This window comes from Mrakia frigida (assembly GCF_051309035.1).
Source record: "Mrakia frigida strain ATCC 22029 unplaced genomic scaffold BDY24scaffold_58, whole genome shotgun sequence".
NCBI lineage: Eukaryota > Fungi > Basidiomycota > Tremellomycetes > Cystofilobasidiales > Mrakiaceae > Mrakia > Mrakia frigida.
Genome location: NW_027481223.1, coordinates 1 through 18,436, shown reverse-complemented (window position 1 = coordinate 18,436; position 18,436 = coordinate 1). Strand labels below are relative to the sequence as shown.

The window sequence follows — 18,436 nt, the reverse complement described above, 5'->3', positions numbered from 1 at the left end:
GAGATCAGCCTTCTTCTTTGAACTGAGAGGATGAGACGCTGCGAGCATCTTTGCAGAAGAGAAAACGGGTCGTTCTGCGAGTCGAAGGGACGTCGCCGTCGTCGCGAAACGAGAAGAGAGTTGGAACAACAAAGGACAGATCAGAATCAAGAGAACTGACTAGCTAGGAAAAGAGAGCAACGAAGACGAAGACGAAGACGAAAAGGAGAGACGAAGGGTCGTACGTGAAAGAAGAAGTCTGGAAGGAAAAAGGACGTGGTCGTGTGGTCGTGAAAAGAAGACTGCAGGGAGGACGTAGATACGCTAACTACAGGCGAGAGAGGGAGGTATGAGATGTGTGTGCGTGAGCGTGAAGCGTGAAAGAGCAAGAAGGAAGAAACGAAAATGAGGAGAGAGAGGATGCAGCTGATCAAAGGACAAACGAATGAGAGCGAGGGTAGGCTTTGGAGGATAGCAGTTCAACGGAACTCGAACGTAGGTCGAACCTTTTCCTTGACGTGTCGAAGGTGGAGTTCCTGGAAGGGTTCGGTGTTGGTCTGAGGGGGAAACGCAAAAAGGAAGAGAGGAGACGCGTCAGTCCGACGCCCTGCTTCAGCTCGGAGGGGAGAAGAGACGAACCTGGTGGAAGTAGTATCCTCTCATGACCGACGACGTCCCCTCCGGAAGAGCAGGACCGACGTGTTTCCCAGACGAACTCATCCTCCTCGTTGGACTCGTCGGGGTAGCGGCAGTTCGAGATGGACTCGTAGGAACGACGGTCCCTGTCGAAGTTGATCTCGTTCGGAAGGAGGATGCTGGAGTTGAGGGTCGAGGAGAGGTAGCTCTGGAGGCGACGGTGGAGGGAGGGACGCTTGAGGCGGGAGTTGAAGCGGCGGGAGTGGAGGCGATAGAGGGAGGAGGAGTGAGAGGGGAGGAGAATTCGACGCAGATGCTGAGGAACGGAGAGCAGATTGGTCAGCGACAAACGAAGGTGGATCGAAAGTGAGAGAGCGTTGTACTTACTAGTAGAATCCAGAGAAACTCGCCCCCGAAACGCTCGTCAAGCGGTGGTCGGAGATGATGAACTTCTCCTTGAATCGAAAGAAGCATCCTCCAGCTCCACCTCCTCCTCCTGCACTCGCAGCCCCTCCACCAAACCCAGGTTGATTCATCTCGTTCCTTTCCGGACTCAGACTTCTTCCGACTCCCATCCCTCCGAGGTTGAGACCGAGGATGATGGGAGGAGGCGACGCGACGAACGGAGAAGGAAGGGTCCAGCCTGGAGTTTTGCGAATGATGGACTTGAGGGGTCGGAAGAGAGGGAAGCGTTGCCAGTGAGAGAGGTCGGCTGTTTCGGTTGCTCCCCACTGAGGAAGCGACGGAAGAAGGGGAGAGGGAGGCGCGTCAGCTTCGTCTGAGATTGAGACGCGACGCGAGAGGAGGAGCTGGAACTAACTCGATTCGTGAGGAAGCCGTGATGAGGACCAATGATCTCTCCTTCAAAGAACGTCGTCAGGCTGCACATTTATGAAAGGGAAGAGGGGAGGGAGTCAGTAAGCAGTCGACTCGTCGAGAAGAGGAGAGGGAGGACCCGAGCTCACACAGGATGATCCTCCGTCAATCCGTTGATCTGTAGATATCCAGAGAGACTACTGTTCGGGAAGTCAACATCCTACCACGGCAAAATAAAGAGAAAGGGAGGGTCCACCGAGGAGATTCAGCTCGACTGCCCCTGTCCTACTCTCAAAAGAAGGAAGGTCGAACGGAGATGGGACGAGACTCACGACGATCGTAACCTTGACATCGTAGCTGTTTCGACCACTCTTCTGAGTTCCGACGAAGGTTGAGCCTGGGTAGATGCAGTCCTGCCAACAAAAGAAGAAGCGAAGGTCAGTTTTCGAGAAATGAGCTCGAGAGGCAAGAGAGGGTAGGAGGGAGGGAAGACGGAGCTGACCTTTCCGATGGAAGGGACTCTTCTTCTGGTGAGGTCCAAGACTGGATCTCTGTGAGGTGGGAGAACGTAGATTGAGGTGGAAGGGGTTGGAGGTTGTTGAGGGTGGAAAGAGGGAGGTGGATTGGGAGTGGTCGTCGTCGAAGCGGGAGGAGGAGCGGCAAGGACGGCGGGGGATTGCGAAGGAGGAGGTAGAGGTTGGGAGGTTGTTGCTGGGGGTGAAAGGATTGGAAGAGACGAGAAAGCGGTTTCGACTACCGAGTCGAGGGATGGTTGTTGAGTTGTCGTTGGAAGACCAGAGGGGAGGTTGAGCGACGAAGAAGGAGGAGGGGAGGAGGAAGGAGGAAGCTCATGACCAGCAGTCCTGCCATCTCCTCCTCCTTCCCCTCCCTGCTCATCCTCCTCCGACTCCTCCTTGACCCCTTCCATCTGCATCCCATGCTGCTCTTGATCGATGCTAGTTCTTCTTCCTCCTCCTTCACCCCCGAATCCATCCAGCGAATCGACTCGGTTCCCCCTTCCAACCGCCTCCTCCTCCTCCTCCTCGCTCCCTTCCTCTCCCTGACCACGAATCCCGATCCTTCTCTCTCGAGAGCATCGTCCACACATCATCGGGACCGACGAGCCATCGGAGAGAGAGGGATCGTCCCCGAGTCGGAGGAGGAAAGGATCGGGTTCGCTTCCTGAGCTCGAAGGGAGGAGAGGGAGCGAGCAGATGGAACACTGTTTCACCGACGGTTCTTGAGGGAGGACGTACGACGTTGAGGCGTTGGGTAGGGAAGGAGGTGGAGAAGGTGGTGAGGGGTTAGGTTCTGAGGTGGTTGGCATGTTCTTCTCCCAGAAGAGAGGATGGCCGGTAGAAGGAGAATGGGAGGGAGGGAGCAGAGCGGAGGTCGAGACTGTGCGAGGTCGGTCGGACGACCAAGCAGATCATTTTCGGACTGAAAGTTTTCCATGGAACCCGAGAGTGAACTACATGAGAAGTAAGTGAAGCGTATCCGATGTCTACCCAAAAATCTTAGAGATCCTTCTTGCCCTTCTTCGTCGTCCCGTTGGTCCCGTTCGTCCCATTCGCCCTCTTGGTGTCCTTCTTCTCTCCCTTCAATCGACGAGCGAACGCGTTGACCATCTTCTTGAACCAGAACAGATTCAGGAAGGTCATGGCGGTGTTGAAGCCTTCGAAGACGACTGAGAGAAGGCAAGAAGTCGAGAGAGAACGAGGTCAGGCAAGGAAGAGGTGCGACGCGTCGAGAGAGGGAGCGACGGGATGGACGAACAGTGCAGGAAGAAAGGGATCTCGGATCGGTTGATCCACATGGCTTTGTAGAAGTTGTAAGACTGAGGCAGGGAATTGGAGGAGAGTTCAGCACAGAAGCGAGAGAAGAAGAGGACGGACGCGTGAGGCGGGAAGGCTCGAGACTCACGAGATACGATCCGTAGATGATTCTAGCGGTGAAGAAGACGGTGATGAGGCAGATGGCGTTGATGATCATGGGGAGGGAACCAGATCGGCCGGTTTTCTCCTGTGGAAGAAGAAGGAGGGGGCATCAGTGAGCGGGTGTTGAGAGAGAGGAAAGGGAGACGCGACACGAACGAAGAACCTGTTCGAGAAAAGAGGAAACGAAGTTAGCGAAGGGCTATGAGAGTGAGTAGCCGGATAGAACGTACCAATGAGCGTTAAGGAAAGGAGTGCTGAGCTCCCAGAGCAAGAATCGAGAGACGTAGTAGCCGACGAAGGGACGCTGCACGAAGGGAGTCGAGAGAGTCGAAGTTCAGCCTCCGTCTCCTCATCTCTCTACGACTGAGCACTTCTTTCGAACTCACGAACGAGCAGACCATCAAAGCAAGACCGCCGATACCTAGCAAGCATTGAACCAAAGTTCGAGAGAGTCAGCAAGAACCGAACGCGACGCGAGCTCACGACCTCGAGGGAGACTGACCGTGAAGCAAGAAGTCGAAGGGACAGTTGAAGTACGAGAAGACCGTATCCCAGATGAAACTACCAAGTCCAACACACCCAGAAAGTCAGTCTTCTACCCTTCTCGAGAAACCGTTGGGGAAGCAGAGCGGACTCACTATCTACGAGAACCAAACATCGAGGCGAGGTCGAGGGCGATTCATCAGCTGGTCTCCTCTCCCCCTTCCCGATCATCCACCCTACTTTTGAGAGCACTCACCCGCAAGATATAGCGAAAACCTGCCCAGCCTCCCAAGTGTAGCCCCAGACCTCATCTCCTACGATAGCAGGAGCTCCTGAGACCCTCCAGGCGAGAGGACAGATCACTAGGGCGTGGACGAGAGCTGGAGAGAGAGAGGGAAGGGAAACAGTTTGGTTCAGCTCCGTTCCGCCTTTGGCCTTCCTTCTTTCTCTCTCCCTACTCCATCTCGAACGATTAGTTCCCAAAGAGAGAGACGAGAGTCGACTAACCTGCCACGTTCGAGTTCCAAGCGATCTGAGTCTTCTTTGGGTGGTTCCTGTACGAGGAGGAGTAGATGGGAGAGACCTTGCCGGAGACGAACTCGAGAGCGAAGAAGAACGCCGTGGAAGCGAGGATGGTGGGGAGATGGGTTTCCAGTTTGGGAAGGATTGCGTAGGCGTACGAGAGAATGGGAACCATGGTGCTGCTGGGTGAGGAGATGTGGTCGAAGCTGCAGATAGGAGGAGAGAGCGATGGGATGAGAGGGAGGGAAGGAGCACACATTCGGTTCAGCTCGATTTCGCTCCCTTCTCTGCTGCCTATCACTCGGGTTCAAGAGGTCGCGTACTCACTGTTGGTAAGATATAAGTCCTAGGTGTTTGATCCAATGGACAGTTTGGGCCTGAGATCGATGGTCGTGGTTGGGAGCAGCTGTCAAAAAGGGGAGGACGTAGGCTCACCTCTCTTCTCTTTGAGCTCAAGATCGAGGTCTCCGCTGTTCATCCCGGCTATTGACTTCATTTTGCAGGCCAATCTGAGCCTGGAGGAGCGAAGATTTGCTCAAGAGGGTAGTCAGCCAGAAGGAGTCAATGGCGATGTTCTGTTACCTGAGAAAAGCTGCTCGGACGCGACGAGGGCTGAAGAGGGCGAGGAAAGTGCTCATCTCCGTCCGTGCTCCAGGTCTACTGCAAATTTCAGTGTGACGATGAGATTTGGCTTGGGCAAGGATTGATTATCTCCGGGTCCTCTTGGGACAGCGAGATGAGCGCAGGAGGAAAGGAAGCAGGCTGAATGAGACTAAGCAGAAATTCGCGACGCGTCGCGAGTGCGCGTTCAGCTCTTAACGGCCACTTGATATTCCTTGAAAGGTTTCAAGTCCTGCAGGTATGTTTTTGAGGGTTGCGAGAAGGGTTTTCGTGGGTCGGAAGATTTCTACGAAGCCTCGCTCGAACAGATAGCAGCGAAAGAAGCTTGCTTCTTCGACGCCGAATCCTTCGACGAGGTCGGAGTTGTTCGTCTTCGGAGATTTTCTCTTTCGTGAGCTCTCTGGGCGAATGAAATCGTAGCATTGAAGAGTCCTCTTGAGATGAGGCGAAAAAGGTGCAAAGATGAGGAGTCGTCGCTGCTCCCTCCCAAAGTCGAAGGGAGGAGTCGAGCTCCTCCTGACTTCCACCCTCCCTCTCCCCTCTTCTTTCTCCCCTTCTCCTAAAGACCAAGGCTCAGACCTTCAGACCCATCCGAAGACCACTCTCCAACTCCTGAACGCATTCTCTGAGCGTTTCCTTTTGTGAGTCTCTGTCTGCAGCCTTACAAACTTCCATCAATCAGCTCCACCTCTCGCCACATCAAGAGCTCAACATGGACGCTGCCAGTTCTCTCTCGCCTCTCGCAGAGCTGACTCGTATTTTTCGTCTATCCCTCCAGATCTCTCTCATCCCAATCCACCCTCCCTTTCGTGCGATAAATCAGCTTTACAAGCGAGATGGACGTAAGCAAGCTTTCACCATCTCCCTCCCCTCTTACCTCCTTCTCTCCCCTTCCCCTCTTCGCCTTCGTCTCGTCAAGTCCGTCTGACCATCTTCTTCTTTCTCAGGCTATTCTTGATCTCTCTACGGAGCTCGACATTGGACTCCTCGACAAGGTCGTCAATGCTTTCTTCGCGGGTCCTCCTCAGGTTCGTTCTCTCTCTCTCTTCCTTCTGTTCCCTCCAGAACGTGCCCTTCTCCCTCCAGCTGACCGCTTCTTCGATGCTGTTTCGCATTACCAGGAGCAACAAATGGCTCAACAGGTCCTTACTCAGTTCCAAGAGAACACCGAAACGTGGCAGAAGGTCCCTGAGATCCTCCAGCAGTCTCAATCCCTTCAGACGAAGGTGAGTGTTGACCAACCTCTCCACCCTTGCATCTTTGCTCGTTCGAGAGATTCTCAAGCTCATCGCGCCTTCGATTTCGATTCCTTCTCATCAGTACATCGGTCTCCAAATCTTGGAGAAGCTCATTCAGACGCGATGGAGGGCCCTTCCAGCTGAACAACGAGGAGGTTCGTCTTTGAGCTCGCTCTTCCTTCCCTTCCTTCCTTCCCCACCCCTCTCCGTCGGCCTCTAGCTGCAGCCAAGCTCGAGCTCATTCTTTCTCCTTCGCTCAGGTATCCGGAACTTCATCGTTGGTGTGATCGTCGAGTCGTCGTCGGACGAGGCCAAGATGCGGAGAGAGAAGGTCTACCTCAACAAGCTCAATCTCATTCTCGTTCAGGTGAGCCCTCCCTTCCTTCCTCCCTCCTTCCTTTCCACTTCCTCCTCTGACCATCATCCCAACTCTCTTCTTCACAGATCCTCAAGCAAGATTGGCCAGCACAATGGCCCCAGTTCATTCCCGAAGTCCGTATCCTCTGTCAGCTCGTTCTCGTTCGACGTTCAAACTGACGATCTCCTGTTCAGATCATCGCCTCGTCCAAAACCTCCCTCTCCCTCTGCGAAAACAACATGGTCATCCTCAAACTTCTCTCAGAAGAGATTTTCGACTACTCGGCAGAGCAGATGACTCAGGCCAAGACCAAGAACCTCAAGAACCAGATGTGTGGAGAGTTCTCGGAGATCTTCCAGTTGTGCTCGGAGGTGTTGGAGAAGGCCCAGAAGGCTTCGTTGATCAAGGCGACCCTCGAGACGCTGCTGAGGTTCCTCAACTGGATTCCTCTCGGCTTCATCTTCGAGACCAACATCATCGATAACCTGGTAACGAGAGTGAGTTGGATCTTTTCGAAACGAGCTGGGAAGGAAGAGACGAAGTCGTTCGATTGAAGCTCACGTCTCCTTCCTCCTTCCCAGTTCCTCGAGGTTCCCGAGTTCCGAAACGTCACCCTCAAGTGTCTCTCCGAGATTGGAGGACTCAGCGTTGGACCAGAGTACAACGCCAAGTTCGTTATCCTCTTCCAGATGGTCATGACTTCGGTCAACAAGATGATCCCTCCTTCGACCAGTTCGTCCCTTCCCTCGTCTCACACTTTCACCTCTCTCTCTCCATCGCTGATACGACTCTTCTCTCCATCCTTCTCAGACATCGCTGGAGCCTACAACGAATCCCAGAACCAGGACCAAGAACTCGTCCTCAACCTCGCCCTCTTCCTCGCCAACTTCCTACGAGAGCATCTCAAGCTCGTCGAGAACGACCAGAACAAGGAACTCCTCCTCAACGCTCATCTCTACCTCGTCAAGATCTCTCAGGTCGAGGAGAGGGAAGTCTTCAAGATCTGCCTCGAGTACTGGGCCAAGCTCGTCGCTGAACTTTACGAGGAGGGACAGGCTGTGAGTGTTCGACCTCGTCTCGACGCGTCCGCTCGATTCTTCGTCCGCCGACACGCTGGATGCTGAACTCTTTCTCTTTTCCTTCGTATCATAGCTGCCGATACCCGACATCCACCCTTTGATGAGCTTGAACCTCGGGGTCGGAGCTGGAGCTGGAGGAGGGATGCTCGCTGGAGCTCCTCAACGGAAGAACATCTACTCGGAGGTTCTCTCGAATCTTCGTCTCGTCATGATTGAGAGGATGGTCAAGCCTGAGGAGGTGAGTACTGGTCCCATTCCGCTGCCAATTCTCTGGTTCGCTGACTCTTGATCGCGTGCTTTTCGACAGGTGCTCGTCGTCGAGAACGACGAGGGAGAGGTCGTTCGAGAGTTCATGAAGGAGTCGGATACCATCGTTCTCTACAAGTCTATGAGGGAGGTTCTCGTCTACTTGACTCATTTGGACGTTCTCGACACGGAGAACATCATGACGGAGAAGTTGTCGAAGCAGGTTCGTCTTCTTTCTCCGTTTCGTTCCTTCTCGATCGTCGTTTCTCAAGCTGACTCGTCTATCTCTCTCAAACTCTAGGTCGATGGATCGGAGTGGTCGTGGGCCAACTTGAACACGCTGTGTTGGGCGATTGGATCGATATCGGGAGCTATGAGTGAGCATCGTTTCTCTTCCTCTCCGTCCCTTCTCTCGTCGACCTCTTCCCCTGACCACGTCTTCATATCGTTTCCCTTCATCAGACGAGGAAGCCGAGAAGCGATTCCTGGTTCAGGTCATCAAGGATCTTCTCGGTCTCTGCGAGGTCAAGCGAGGGAAGGACAACAAGGCCGTCGTCGCTTCCGAGTGAGTTCGACGCGTCGAGCTTTCGTCTCGTCGCATCTCATGCTGACTTTTCGCCTTTCTTCTTCCCTTTCCTCAGCATCATGTACATCGTTGGACAGTACCCTCGATTCCTCAAGGCTCACTGGAAGTTCCTCAAGACAGTCGTCAACAAGCTCTTCGAGTTCATGCACGAGTCCCACGAGGGAGTTCAGGACATGGCTTGCGATACCTTCATCAAGATCGCTCAGAAGTGTCGTCGTCACTTCGTCGCTCAGCAGTCTGGAGAGGCCGAGCCCTTCATCGACGAGATCCTTCGAACTCTCCACCGAATCACTCTCGATCTCTCTCCTCAGCAGGTTCGTTCTTCCGTCTCTCCTTTCGAATCTTTACTCGATCCGTCCTGACCTCCTGCTTTCTACTCTCTTCGCAGGTCCACACCTTCTACGAGGCAGTCGGATACATGATCGCCGCTCAGCCCAACAAGTCGACGCAGGAGAGGCTCATCGCCAAGTTGATGGAGATGCCCAACAACGCCGTGAGAGTTTTCGTCTCTTCGTTGGAGTCTCGACGTCTCAAACTGACCTCCCACCTTCTCTCCCTGCTCTCCCTTCTCTCAGTGGGACTCCCTCATGGCTCAAGCCGCCAGCAACATCGACGTCCTCGGAAACAGCGACAACGTCAAGATCATGTCGAACGTCCTCAAGACCAACGTCTCTGCCTGCACTTCGATCGGATCCTTCTTCGCTCCTCAACTCGGACGGATCTGGGGAGACATGCTCGGACTCTACAAGGCCGTTAGTGGGATCATCAGTGCCACCATCGCCGAGCAGGGTGAGTCTTCGTTCTCACGTTTTCGTCGCACTTTCGAAGACCGTCGTTGACGCGTCGTTTCCTCTTTTTCTCAGGTCTCGTCGCCACCAAGACCCCCAAGGTTCGAGGACTTCGTACGATCAAGAAAGAAATCCTCAAGCTCGTCGAGACCTACATCAAGAAGGCCGAGGATCTCGACCAGGTCAACAGCTCTCTCATCCCCGCTCTTCTCGACGCCGTTCTCGGAGACTACCAGCAGAACCTCCCCGCCGCTCGTGATGCCGAAGTGCTCAACATCATGGCCACGATTGTTACTCGTCTGGGAGTAAGTCGCTTTGCCTTCGAGCCGAATCGAGACGATCGAACTGACCCTTCGCCTTCGTTTCCTCAGCCTCTTCTCACCGACCAGGTTCCTGCTATTCTCGACGCGACTTTCGAGTGCACTCTCAACATGATCAACCAGGACTTCGCCGAGTACCCCGAGCACCGAGTCGGTTTCTTCAAGTTCCTTCGAGCTGTCGATCAGTTCTGCTTCCCTGGTGAGTTCGAATCGATCTCCCCTCTCGACGACGCGCCTCGAAGCTCACTCTCGTCTTCTCTTTCTTCAGCTCTCGTCACTCTTCCTGGACCTCAGTTCAAGCTCGTCGTCGACAGTGCTATCTGGGCCATCAAGCACAGCATGCGAGACATCTCGGAGATCGGACTCAATTGTGAGTCGACTTCTCATCCACATCGCTCTGACTCTCGACTGACTCAGCTCCTGTCATCCCTATTTTCAGTCGCTCTCGAGCTGGTGGACAACTTCGCCAAGACCGAGGAAGCTGGTGTCGCGGACTCGTTCTTCCAGCAGTACACCGTCCGTCTCGTCACCGACATCTTCTCCGTCCTCGTCGATCCTGATCAGCGAAGTGGTACGTCTTTCGACGACTATGCGACCGTATCTCGTCTTCGAGGAAGCTCTCGCTGACCACCATTCTTTCCTTTTCCTTGCTCCCAGGTTTCAAGACCCAGGCGATGTTCCTTCAGCGACTCATCCACTTCTGCGTCAACGGAACCGCCAAATCTCCCATCTTCGACCCTTCCACCAGCCCTACTCCCAACAGCAACGCCGAGTACTTGCGAGACTACATCAGCCAGCTTCTTTCCAACGCTTTCCCTCATCTCCAGTCGAATCAGATCAAACAGTCCGTCGGTGAGTCTTCGATTTCTCGCCTGCGTTCCTTTCCCTTCGTCTTGCCCTTGCTGACGGACCCTTCCTTCTCTTTCAGAGCTCATGTTCGTCGCTCACGAGGATCCTAACAAGTTCAAGCTTACTCTTCGAGACTTCCTGAGTGAGTCTTTCGTCTCTCTTCGCATCCGTCGTCGAACGAGTTCGCTGATCCTCCTCTCCTTCTCCCTTCTTCAGTCACGATGAAGGAGTACTCTGGAGAGGAAGATCCCGACTCCCTTCTCATCGACAAGGAGGCCGAACTCGCTCAGAAGGCCAAGGTCGAACGTCAGGCTGCTCTCCAGGTGCCAGGAATGATCAAGCCGAGCGAGTTGGACGACGAGGATCTGTAAACGCTTCTCATCTCCTTTCGGACTCTCTCCCTCTGCTTTTTTCCTCTTTGTTTGTCTCTTGGTTCCATCTTTGCTTCGTTTTCTTCCGTCGACTCATCCCAGCAACGTTCTCTCTATATCTCTCCCCTTCTCTCTCGAGTCCCTTTCTTCTGTTCTTCTGTTTCCATCATCTCACCACCTCCCGTACTTTTCGTCTACTCTACCCTGCCTCGCTGTTTCCCTTCATCAGATTTTTTGCTCTCTAATGACAGTGCATAGTCTGCAGCCTGAAGCGAGAGCAAGAGAGAGGGAAGGATTGAGTTATTGAGAAAGGACGGAGACGCGTCGAAGCGATCTTTCATTTCTTCCGTTTCGATTCGGATCACCCGAAACTCTCGATAGGGCTCTATTTCTTCTCGTTTCTCGCAGGTGGATTCTACTGAAGTCCACAACGAACTTCCTCTCAGATATTTCAAGCTCCGGACGATCCATACACAGCCTTGACGGTCCTGCTTCCTTTTAACGTTTTCGAACTTGTTTCCCTTCTCAACCTCCATCCCCTCCCTTCCTTCCCTTCCCTCCTCCCTCTTCCGCCACTCTGCCCCTCAAGATTCTCTGGTTCCCGGTTCTGATCTCGGGTCCTTAGCCTTCATCGATGCTTTGGACATTGACGAGCATAGGACTCGAGATCGACTCTTCAAAAAGGTTCGTTCCTCCCTCTCCCTTCTTTCCTTGCCCTTTCTCCTTCTTCTACATGATGAAGATCATGGATGTTTTTTTAATTCCGAGAGCGCTTGGTCTACGGACTTGCATGTGGACTTTGCATCGCCTTCCTTCTAGACCCCCTTCGCCATTCAATCCTTCACTTCTCGAGATGGTTGGCGACGTTCGAGACCTTGACTGACTTGCTCTCCTTTCTTTCTTTGCTTCTCCGTCCCTCAGGTGTCCCAACTCCTTACCCCATCTCTACAACATCCTCTTCTCAACCACCTCCCACCCAACTCGGACTTCAGACTTCACTCTTGTCGCTGTCCCAGTCGTTTCTACCTTCTCTCTCCTCCCCCTCCCCGCCAATGATGAAGTCGTCACATCCCTGACGTTAAACGCTCAAAATTCAGTAGCCTCACAAGGGCGTTGCCTGCAAACATACCATCTTTCGAGTCTAAGGCGCTTCCCTTCTTATACTTCTATCAAATATGCACTTCCTGAAACTCGGACGAACGGAAAGAAAGCAAGACGACGACGCGCGCGTCTCCTCCCTCCCGCCTCGCCTGCACCTCTCCCGCTCCCGCCTCTATCGCATACGGGATGAAAACCTTCACACGAGCAAGTTCATGATTTGCTATATCGCGTCTTCTCGAACGAACGACGCGCTTCACGAGGTCGAGCGAAGAGAAGGAGAAAGAGAGGGCGACCGCCTTCCAACTTGCAAGCGATCAAAAAGGCTTTGTAGAAGAGTAGGTAGAGAGATCGTTAAGTACACAGGCTGAGAACTAGGGAGAAGAGAGGGTCGGATGGAGAGAGCGTGCGTAGCGAACTGAAGAACGAAAAGTCGAAGCTGCGAGAGAGAGAGGAAAAGAGGGAAGCCTGTAAGAGACGAGAGAGAAAAGCTAGGCGAGCGAAGCGAGCGAAAGAATGAAACCTGAGAGTGCGAGACGGGGAGCGAGGGAAACATGTACCGTGTGAGAAGGAAGCAAAAAAAACGAAAACACGACGCGACGCGACTACGACGTGTCGAGGACGAATGAGACCTGCGCGAGAGCGGGGAAGACGAAGGGTAAGGTTCGAAAAAGGATCAGTAAAGATGCAGGCAAATTTGATCTAGAGAAGAAAGAACAAAGGGGGGAAGGACTCACTCAAGCATCGAAGTCAAAGTCGTGTCCCAAACCCTCCAACAACTCCTGCATCTTCTTCACAACCTCCTTCTGAAATACTCGAGCCTTCTAATCGGTTGTAGTTCCAGGTCTGGGGATGCTGGTGATCCGCGGCGCCTTGAGTTTGTCGTTGTCCTCCTCAGGTGGTCGGAGGAAGTCGCAGACAGAGTGCGAGGTTTTCGACTTCCAACTGAGCATCTCAAGCTGACGAATCTGAAGTAGTGCTTTTTAGCGCAGAGAAGAAGGAAGAACATTGAGGTCGAGCCGGGGAGGGGGGGGAGGGGGGGGAAAGAGAGGTCGCGTCGAATCGTTGGCGCGTCGAGAAGGGACAAGAGGAGGAGGAAAGGTGCATATGGTTCGAGCGGGCAAAAACAATCTGCAGCACTCCAATCATCCACCTTTGGGCCAAGCACTACTCATCCCACTCTCCTCCGTCGACTCTGACGTCTTCCTCCTCCAGAGGGAAGGAAGCAAGAGATTGGGGACGGATACGGTACCGAAAAGAAGGAAAAGGGGTACTGGTGCGAGGCTGAAGAGATCCGTGGGTTAGCTGAGCTTTGTTTTCACAGTTGTTGATGGGGAGCCATGAAACGAACCTCCAGAAGGAGAAGGAAACGAGAGTTGAGCTCGACGGCTGAGCCTCGGACTGGAGGAAAGGGAGCACGATGAGATCAGTTGAGATTTGAAGGACAGCCAGCTCGATTCGAGAGCGTGAGAAGGGGATCTCACCAGCTGAGAAAGAACAAAGAAGCTAGGAAGAGCAGATTGCGGTTGGTGGGAGGAAGGGAGACGGGCTCAGAATCGTCGACCAAAGATCGAAATCTCCTCTTCGCGACCATCTCGTCTGATCCCGCAAAACCTCCCTTTTCCGTCAAACGTTCGCATGGGAAAACCTGCAGAGGCCGGGCAGATCTCAAAGCTGGTTATCTCGACGTCGATAAGAGTCCGTGGAGGACCGGACAAAAGAAGAGACCGTTTGAATCGGATCTTTGGGCCCGAAGTTTCCCACCTCAACTCTCTTCTCTCTTCAGACATCCATCATCTTTCCCTCCCTTCCTTTCCTTCCTTTTCACCCTCTCCGCCCTCCCCCTTCAATCTAAAATGGCCTCCGCTCTCGCTCGAGCCACCCTCAGGCTGGGTATGATCCCTGCTGATGGAATCGGTTCGTCCCCTCGTTCAACTTCAGCCTCCCCTTCGTCTTCCTTCCCGCTCTCCCTTCCTTCGAGCGGCTTGCCTTCGCAGCCTCTTTCTCTTCCTTCTGGGCTGTGATGCTGACCATCTCCTTCTTCGCCTGTTCGAACTTCTCTAGGAAAGGAGGTTCTTCCTGCTGCCGAAGCTGTTCTTCTCGCCCTTGGATCCGACATCCCCAAGCCCGTCTTCGTCCCCCTCCTTGCTGGTTGGGAAGTCTTCCAAAAGACTGGAGTCGCTCTTCCTCAGAACACCATCGACATCCTCAAGTCGGACTGTGACGCTGCCATGTTCGGATCTGTCAGGTGAGTGGGATCAAAAAAGCGAGAGGGGAGAGCGGAGAGTTCAGAAGAAGGGAAGGGGAGGGAAGGTCGAGCTCGACATTTTCGAGTTCGAGTCAGAGATTAGATAAAACTTACGCTTCCCGTTCGCACTCCTTCCTGTTATGTTCTAGCTCTCCCTCCACCCGAGTCGCTGGATACTCGTCTCCCATCGTCGCCCTCAGGAAGGAGCTCGACCTTTACGCCAACATTCGACCCGTCAAATCCGTGAGTCTTCTCCTCCTTCTCCAAGTCTCTTCTCGGCCTGATCATGATCTCTTTGCTGACTTTGACGCGTCTCATTCTATTCCCGTAGGTTCTCGGAGCTCCTGGAAAGACCATCGACATGGTCATCGTTCGAGAGAACACCGAGTGCTTGGTTCGTTCTCTCCCTCATCCTCCCGCCCTCTCGAAGCCGAATCTGACCTCGACGTGACATTTCTCTGATCACTACAGTACATCAAGTCCGAGCACGAGTTCCCCGCCGACCCCAACGATCCCTTGAAGCGAGGACGATACGTCTACGCCGACCGACTCATCTCGGAACGAGCGTCGACTCGAATCGGTCGAATGGGTTTCGAGGTCGCTCGAATGCGAGGTATTGAGCGAGCTGCCAACCCTGCGTCGTCCCTCTGGAAGGGACCTCCCAAGGTCACCATCGTCCACAAGAGCAACGTGCTGAGTCTTTCGGACGGTCTCTTCAGGGAGAGCGTGAGGGCCGTCAAGGAGAAGGGAGAGGGAGTCGAGCGATACGCCAGCGTGTTGATGGAGGAGCAGCTCGTGGACTCGATGGTCTACAAGATGTTCAGGGAGCCTGAGTGAGCACCTGGTTTCTGCTTCGAGTCTTTGTTGGAGCTGGAGGGAGGAAGCGAAAGACGCAGACGACGAGCTGACATTATCCGACGCGTCTCTCCGCTTCCAGGGCTTTCGACGTTGCCATCGCTCCTAACCTTTACGGAGATATCCTCTCGTGAGCTCATCGTCTTTCTCTACATCGTCACACTCTCAAGAACTGACTCTGAACCTCCCTCTCTCCTACAGCGACGGAGCCGCCGCCCTCGTCGGATCCCTCGGTCTCGTCCCCTCCGTCAACGCTGGTGACAACTTCATCATGGGAGAGCCGTTCGTCCCTGTCTCTTCGTCTCACTCTCGTTCATCTTTCCCTCAAGCTAACCTCTCCTTCTCTCTTCCTTCCTCGCCTCAGCGTTCACGGATCTGCCCCCGACATTGAGGGTCTCGCTCTCGCCAACCCTATCGCCACCATTCGATCTGCCGCTCTCATGCTCGCCCACCTCGGATACTACGCTCCTGCCGCCAGGATCTACGCTGCCGTCGACGAGGTTCTCTCCGAGGGTCAGGTCCTCACCCAGGATCTCAAGGACGTCAACGGAAAGAGGGGATCGGCCAAGACCCACGAGCTTACTGCTGAGGTTGTTAGGAAGATGGGATTGCAGAGGTCTGCTTAGGTTTCGGTTGAGTTATGATTACGAGCTTTCAAGATGAACAGTAGGTGTTTGCGAGAGGGTGAGAAGCAGAGGAAGGGGAAGAAAGAAGGAAAGTCGTTTGATCGTCCTCGTCTCGGTGTCTCTCCATCTCACACCCCTCCTCTCTACCCTTAAAACCCTTAAGTCTACTCCTCATCGGGGAGGAATCCCCAGTCCTTGAATCCTGAGCGTCGAAGCGAACGAAGGAAGGAGGAGTCAGCGGGAAGAAGAGGTTGGTCGAGCGAGTCGAGAGGACGAGAGAGAACGAACCGAGAGGAACTCCCCAAGGAGGCGTTCCGAACCTCTTGAGCTTGTTGTTCCTCTCCGAGAAGGTGTCGATCTGCTTGATCTCCTCAGCGGTGAGAGGGACCTTTGCGGCGGTGATGTTCGACGCGATTCGAGCCGGGGTGACCTGGAAAGCAAGAAGAGCCGAAAGATAATTTCAGTACAATGTGAAGCAGCTGGAAGAAGAACAGAGAGGTTGACGCACCGACTTGGGGAGAACGACGATCTGAAAGGGTGTAAAGGTGAAGGAAGAGGAGCAAGAGTCAGACGCGTTGGACGGGCAGGAAGACAACAAGGCGACAAACATCCTTGCTGACTGTTCGATGATCAGAAGAGGACGAAAGAGAGCTTATCAGCTAAAGTTCGAAGTCAAGGGGAAGGGAGAGGAAAGGTGGGGGAGGAGGGACGAACGAAGCCAGCTCAACAAAACGCCAGCCGAGCTCGCCCCGTGCTTCTTCGCGATCTCGACGATCTCAGGCTCCTCGAGGATAGGAGAAGCGGTAGATCCAAGGGGAGAGTACGCTTCGACGATGATCCCTTTGGATTGGCCTGGAGGACAGGCAACGATACGAGTCAGTTCGAAAGAACGACGCGCGCGTCGAGAGACTTCCGCGAAGCACCGAGAAAGATATGACGTACAGTACTCGACGACGTCGTGCTGGGGGAGGTAAGGATGGATCTCGATCTAAAAATGCGACATACGGTGGGGTCAGTATGGGCGAGGTGGACGACTCGGACGAGGAAGAGAACGCGTCGAAAAAGAGAACTCGAACCGACCTGGTTCACTTGAGGCTGAATCCCTCCGAGCTTCTCGAGCTTCTTGAGGAAGTGGATGCCTGAATATCGAATCACCTATCAGTAACAAGACCTTCCGAGGAGAGATAGGAGAATTAGAGGCTCACTGAAGTTCGAAACTCCAATCGCCTTGACCTTTCCCGTGGCGAGGATATCGACCATTTCCTTCCAGGTCTGTTCGATAGTCCAACCCTCGAAGATGTCTCGCGTTCCATCAGGTCGAGTAGGAACCTTGGGGTCGTTTCCTGTAGTCAACGGAAAGAAGCAGCGGTTAGACCAGGCATCGCGCATGAGCGACGCGTCGAAGGGGAGAAAAGTCTGAAACCTACCGTAAGGATTGAGGGAAACCGGCCAGTGCTACGAAAGAGGAGACATGAAAAACTCAGTATTTTCTCGTGTAAAAGAAAGGTTGAGAAAACTCACGATGAGGTAGAGATCGAGGTAGGAGGTTCCAAGGTCTGCGAGGGATTCGTTCAACGCTTCGGCAGCCTTGGAATGCCTCGACGAGGGGAGTTTGCCAGTGATGAAGATCTCCTCCCTGGGTACCCCTGATGCTCTGATTGCTTCTCCAACTTCCTTCTCGTTTCTGTAAGAGAGAGGAGAGGAAAGAAGACGTGCGTCAGTTCGAGGGGGATGGCCGCTCGAGCGACGAGAAGCTTTTTCTCACCCGTACATCCAAGCGCCGTCGATATGTCTGTAGCCAGCATCTCTGATAGCAGACTCGACGGCAGTCCTGACCTGTCCAGGGGGAGACTGCCACGTTCCCAGTCCGATGGTGGGGATTCCAATCGTACCTTTGAGAGGAAGTGCTTTGACGCCTGCCATGCTGGAAGATTCAGGAGCGACGAGTGAAGTCAGCAAGAGAAAGCCCCGCCTGTTCAGAACTTGAGATATAAACTCACGTAACGTGAAGAGAAGAGAGGGAGTTGTGGTTGGAGAGAAGCATTGGGAAGGGGTTCAAACTTCAAAGTGGAGGAGGGTTCGGAACTCGAAGGAGCTCTCGGGAGAATTGCGGACCGAGCCGTTCGAATCTGGGTGCAGAAAACTTTCTTCCTCTCGTCTCAAATCCTGGCATTTTTTTTTCTCTTATCGAAGAAAAGGACGCACGAGAGAGGAAGCTGAAGAAAGAAGGGAGATTGTGAGCTCACCACCAACCTTCACCCACTCCCAAATCCCAAAAACTGCCTTAAACCTCTGCCTTAAACAAACCATGTCACCCTCTCCTCCTCCCTCCTCTAGAACCTACCCATTCACTCGCTCCCGATCCAAATCCACCAACCCCGAGCCTTTGAGCTCGACACCTCCTCCTCCTCCTCCTCCCTCTCCCTCCTCCTCCCTCACCTCCCTCGCCGCTCGCCCTAGCCTTCCTCGCGCTCATCGCACCCCCTCTCGATACCAGTCCTCTCCCACGCCCTCTCCTTCTCCCTCCGCTCCCAAGAAATCGGTCAACAAAGTCGCTGGAACATCGTCGATGACGGACGAGGCCGGTCGAGTTGGTTCAAGGTCTACCAGCGGCAGAGCGAGCTCGTTCGCTCAGCCCAACGATGCTTCGCCTTCTGCTCCGAAGCGAAGGAAGCTCATAGACACCCAGAGGGATTCTCCGTCTGCAGGGAAGGGGAAGGGAAGAATGACGGAAGAGATTGATCTCTCAAGAGACGACGACGACATGGAAGAGGCAGAAC

General features: G+C 53.9%; 6 protein-coding genes across 6 annotated transcripts; 3 read left to right on the top strand and 3 right to left on the bottom strand.

Annotated features, from left to right (window-relative positions):
- Nucleotides 1-120: 120 nt before the first annotated feature.
- On the bottom strand, nt 121-2,900 carry BDY24DRAFT_404871 (vacuolar import and degradation protein-domain-containing protein). The gene is made up of 7 exons (XM_076642563.1): nt 1,934-2,900; nt 1,764-1,844; nt 1,581-1,651; nt 1,436-1,496; nt 1,003-1,346; nt 619-931; nt 121-536 (listed from the first exon to the last, which is right to left on the bottom strand). Exons 1-7 carry the CDS (start codon nt 2,756-2,758, stop codon nt 459-461), a joined length of 1,773 nt encoding a protein of 590 aa, XP_076492112.1. The 5' UTR covers nt 2,759-2,900; the 3' UTR covers nt 121-458.
- BDY24DRAFT_404870 (TLC domain-containing protein) lies at nt 2,891-4,769 on the bottom strand. Its single transcript, XM_076642562.1, has 10 exons — nt 4,701-4,769; nt 4,359-4,579; nt 4,108-4,231; nt 3,871-3,929; nt 3,755-3,789; nt 3,599-3,672; nt 3,525-3,531; nt 3,355-3,453; nt 3,208-3,268; nt 2,891-3,118 (listed from the first exon to the last, which is right to left on the bottom strand). Exons 2-10 carry the CDS (start codon nt 4,546-4,548, stop codon nt 2,949-2,951), a joined length of 819 nt encoding a protein of 272 aa, XP_076492111.1. The 5' UTR covers nt 4,549-4,579; nt 4,701-4,769; the 3' UTR covers nt 2,891-2,948.
- Nucleotides 4,770-5,520: 751 nt separating this feature from the next.
- On the top strand, nt 5,521-11,093 carry CRM1 (exportin CRM1). Its single transcript, XM_076642561.1, has 24 exons — nt 5,521-5,635; nt 5,773-5,836; nt 5,942-6,022; nt 6,116-6,220; nt 6,315-6,387; nt 6,493-6,599; nt 6,677-6,724; nt 6,785-7,087; nt 7,172-7,322; nt 7,401-7,648; nt 7,743-7,907; nt 7,977-8,138; nt 8,217-8,292; nt 8,378-8,480; nt 8,557-8,815; nt 8,890-8,994; nt 9,077-9,290; nt 9,365-9,594; nt 9,661-9,808; nt 9,878-9,979; nt 10,049-10,180; nt 10,267-10,461; nt 10,538-10,600; nt 10,675-11,093. The coding sequence occupies exons 2-24, from the start codon at nt 5,831-5,833 to the stop codon at nt 10,827-10,829; spliced, it is 3,231 nt and encodes a 1,076-aa protein (XP_076492110.1). The 5' UTR covers nt 5,521-5,635; nt 5,773-5,830; the 3' UTR covers nt 10,830-11,093.
- Nucleotides 11,094-13,696: 2,603 nt separating this feature from the next.
- Nucleotides 13,697-15,715, top strand: LYS12 (homoisocitrate dehydrogenase). The gene is made up of 8 exons (XM_076642560.1): nt 13,697-13,844; nt 13,992-14,175; nt 14,325-14,418; nt 14,507-14,569; nt 14,647-15,008; nt 15,113-15,160; nt 15,232-15,312; nt 15,395-15,715. Exons 1-8 carry the CDS (start codon nt 13,784-13,786, stop codon nt 15,654-15,656), a joined length of 1,155 nt encoding a protein of 384 aa, XP_076492109.1. The 5' UTR covers nt 13,697-13,783; the 3' UTR covers nt 15,657-15,715.
- A 1-nt stretch (nt 15,716) lies between these two features.
- BDY24DRAFT_404857 (aldo/keto reductase family protein) lies at nt 15,717-17,737 on the bottom strand. The gene is made up of 12 exons (XM_076642559.1): nt 17,657-17,737; nt 17,422-17,580; nt 17,178-17,340; nt 17,084-17,111; nt 16,862-16,999; nt 16,737-16,795; nt 16,599-16,644; nt 16,371-16,508; nt 16,265-16,275; nt 16,165-16,185; nt 15,945-16,086; nt 15,717-15,858 (listed from the first exon to the last, which is right to left on the bottom strand). Exons 1-12 carry the CDS (start codon nt 17,698-17,700, stop codon nt 15,821-15,823), a joined length of 987 nt encoding a protein of 328 aa, XP_076492108.1. The 5' UTR covers nt 17,701-17,737; the 3' UTR covers nt 15,717-15,820.
- A 227-nt stretch (nt 17,738-17,964) lies between these two features.
- Nucleotides 17,965-18,337, top strand: BDY24DRAFT_419308 (uncharacterized protein; the record flags this gene model as incomplete). The annotated part of the gene is made up of 2 exons (XM_076643960.1): nt 17,965-18,257; nt 18,322-18,337. 2 exons carry the CDS (start codon nt 17,965-17,967, stop codon nt 18,335-18,337), a joined length of 309 nt encoding a protein of 102 aa, XP_076492107.1.
- Between the last annotated feature and the right edge of the window lie 99 nt (nt 18,338-18,436).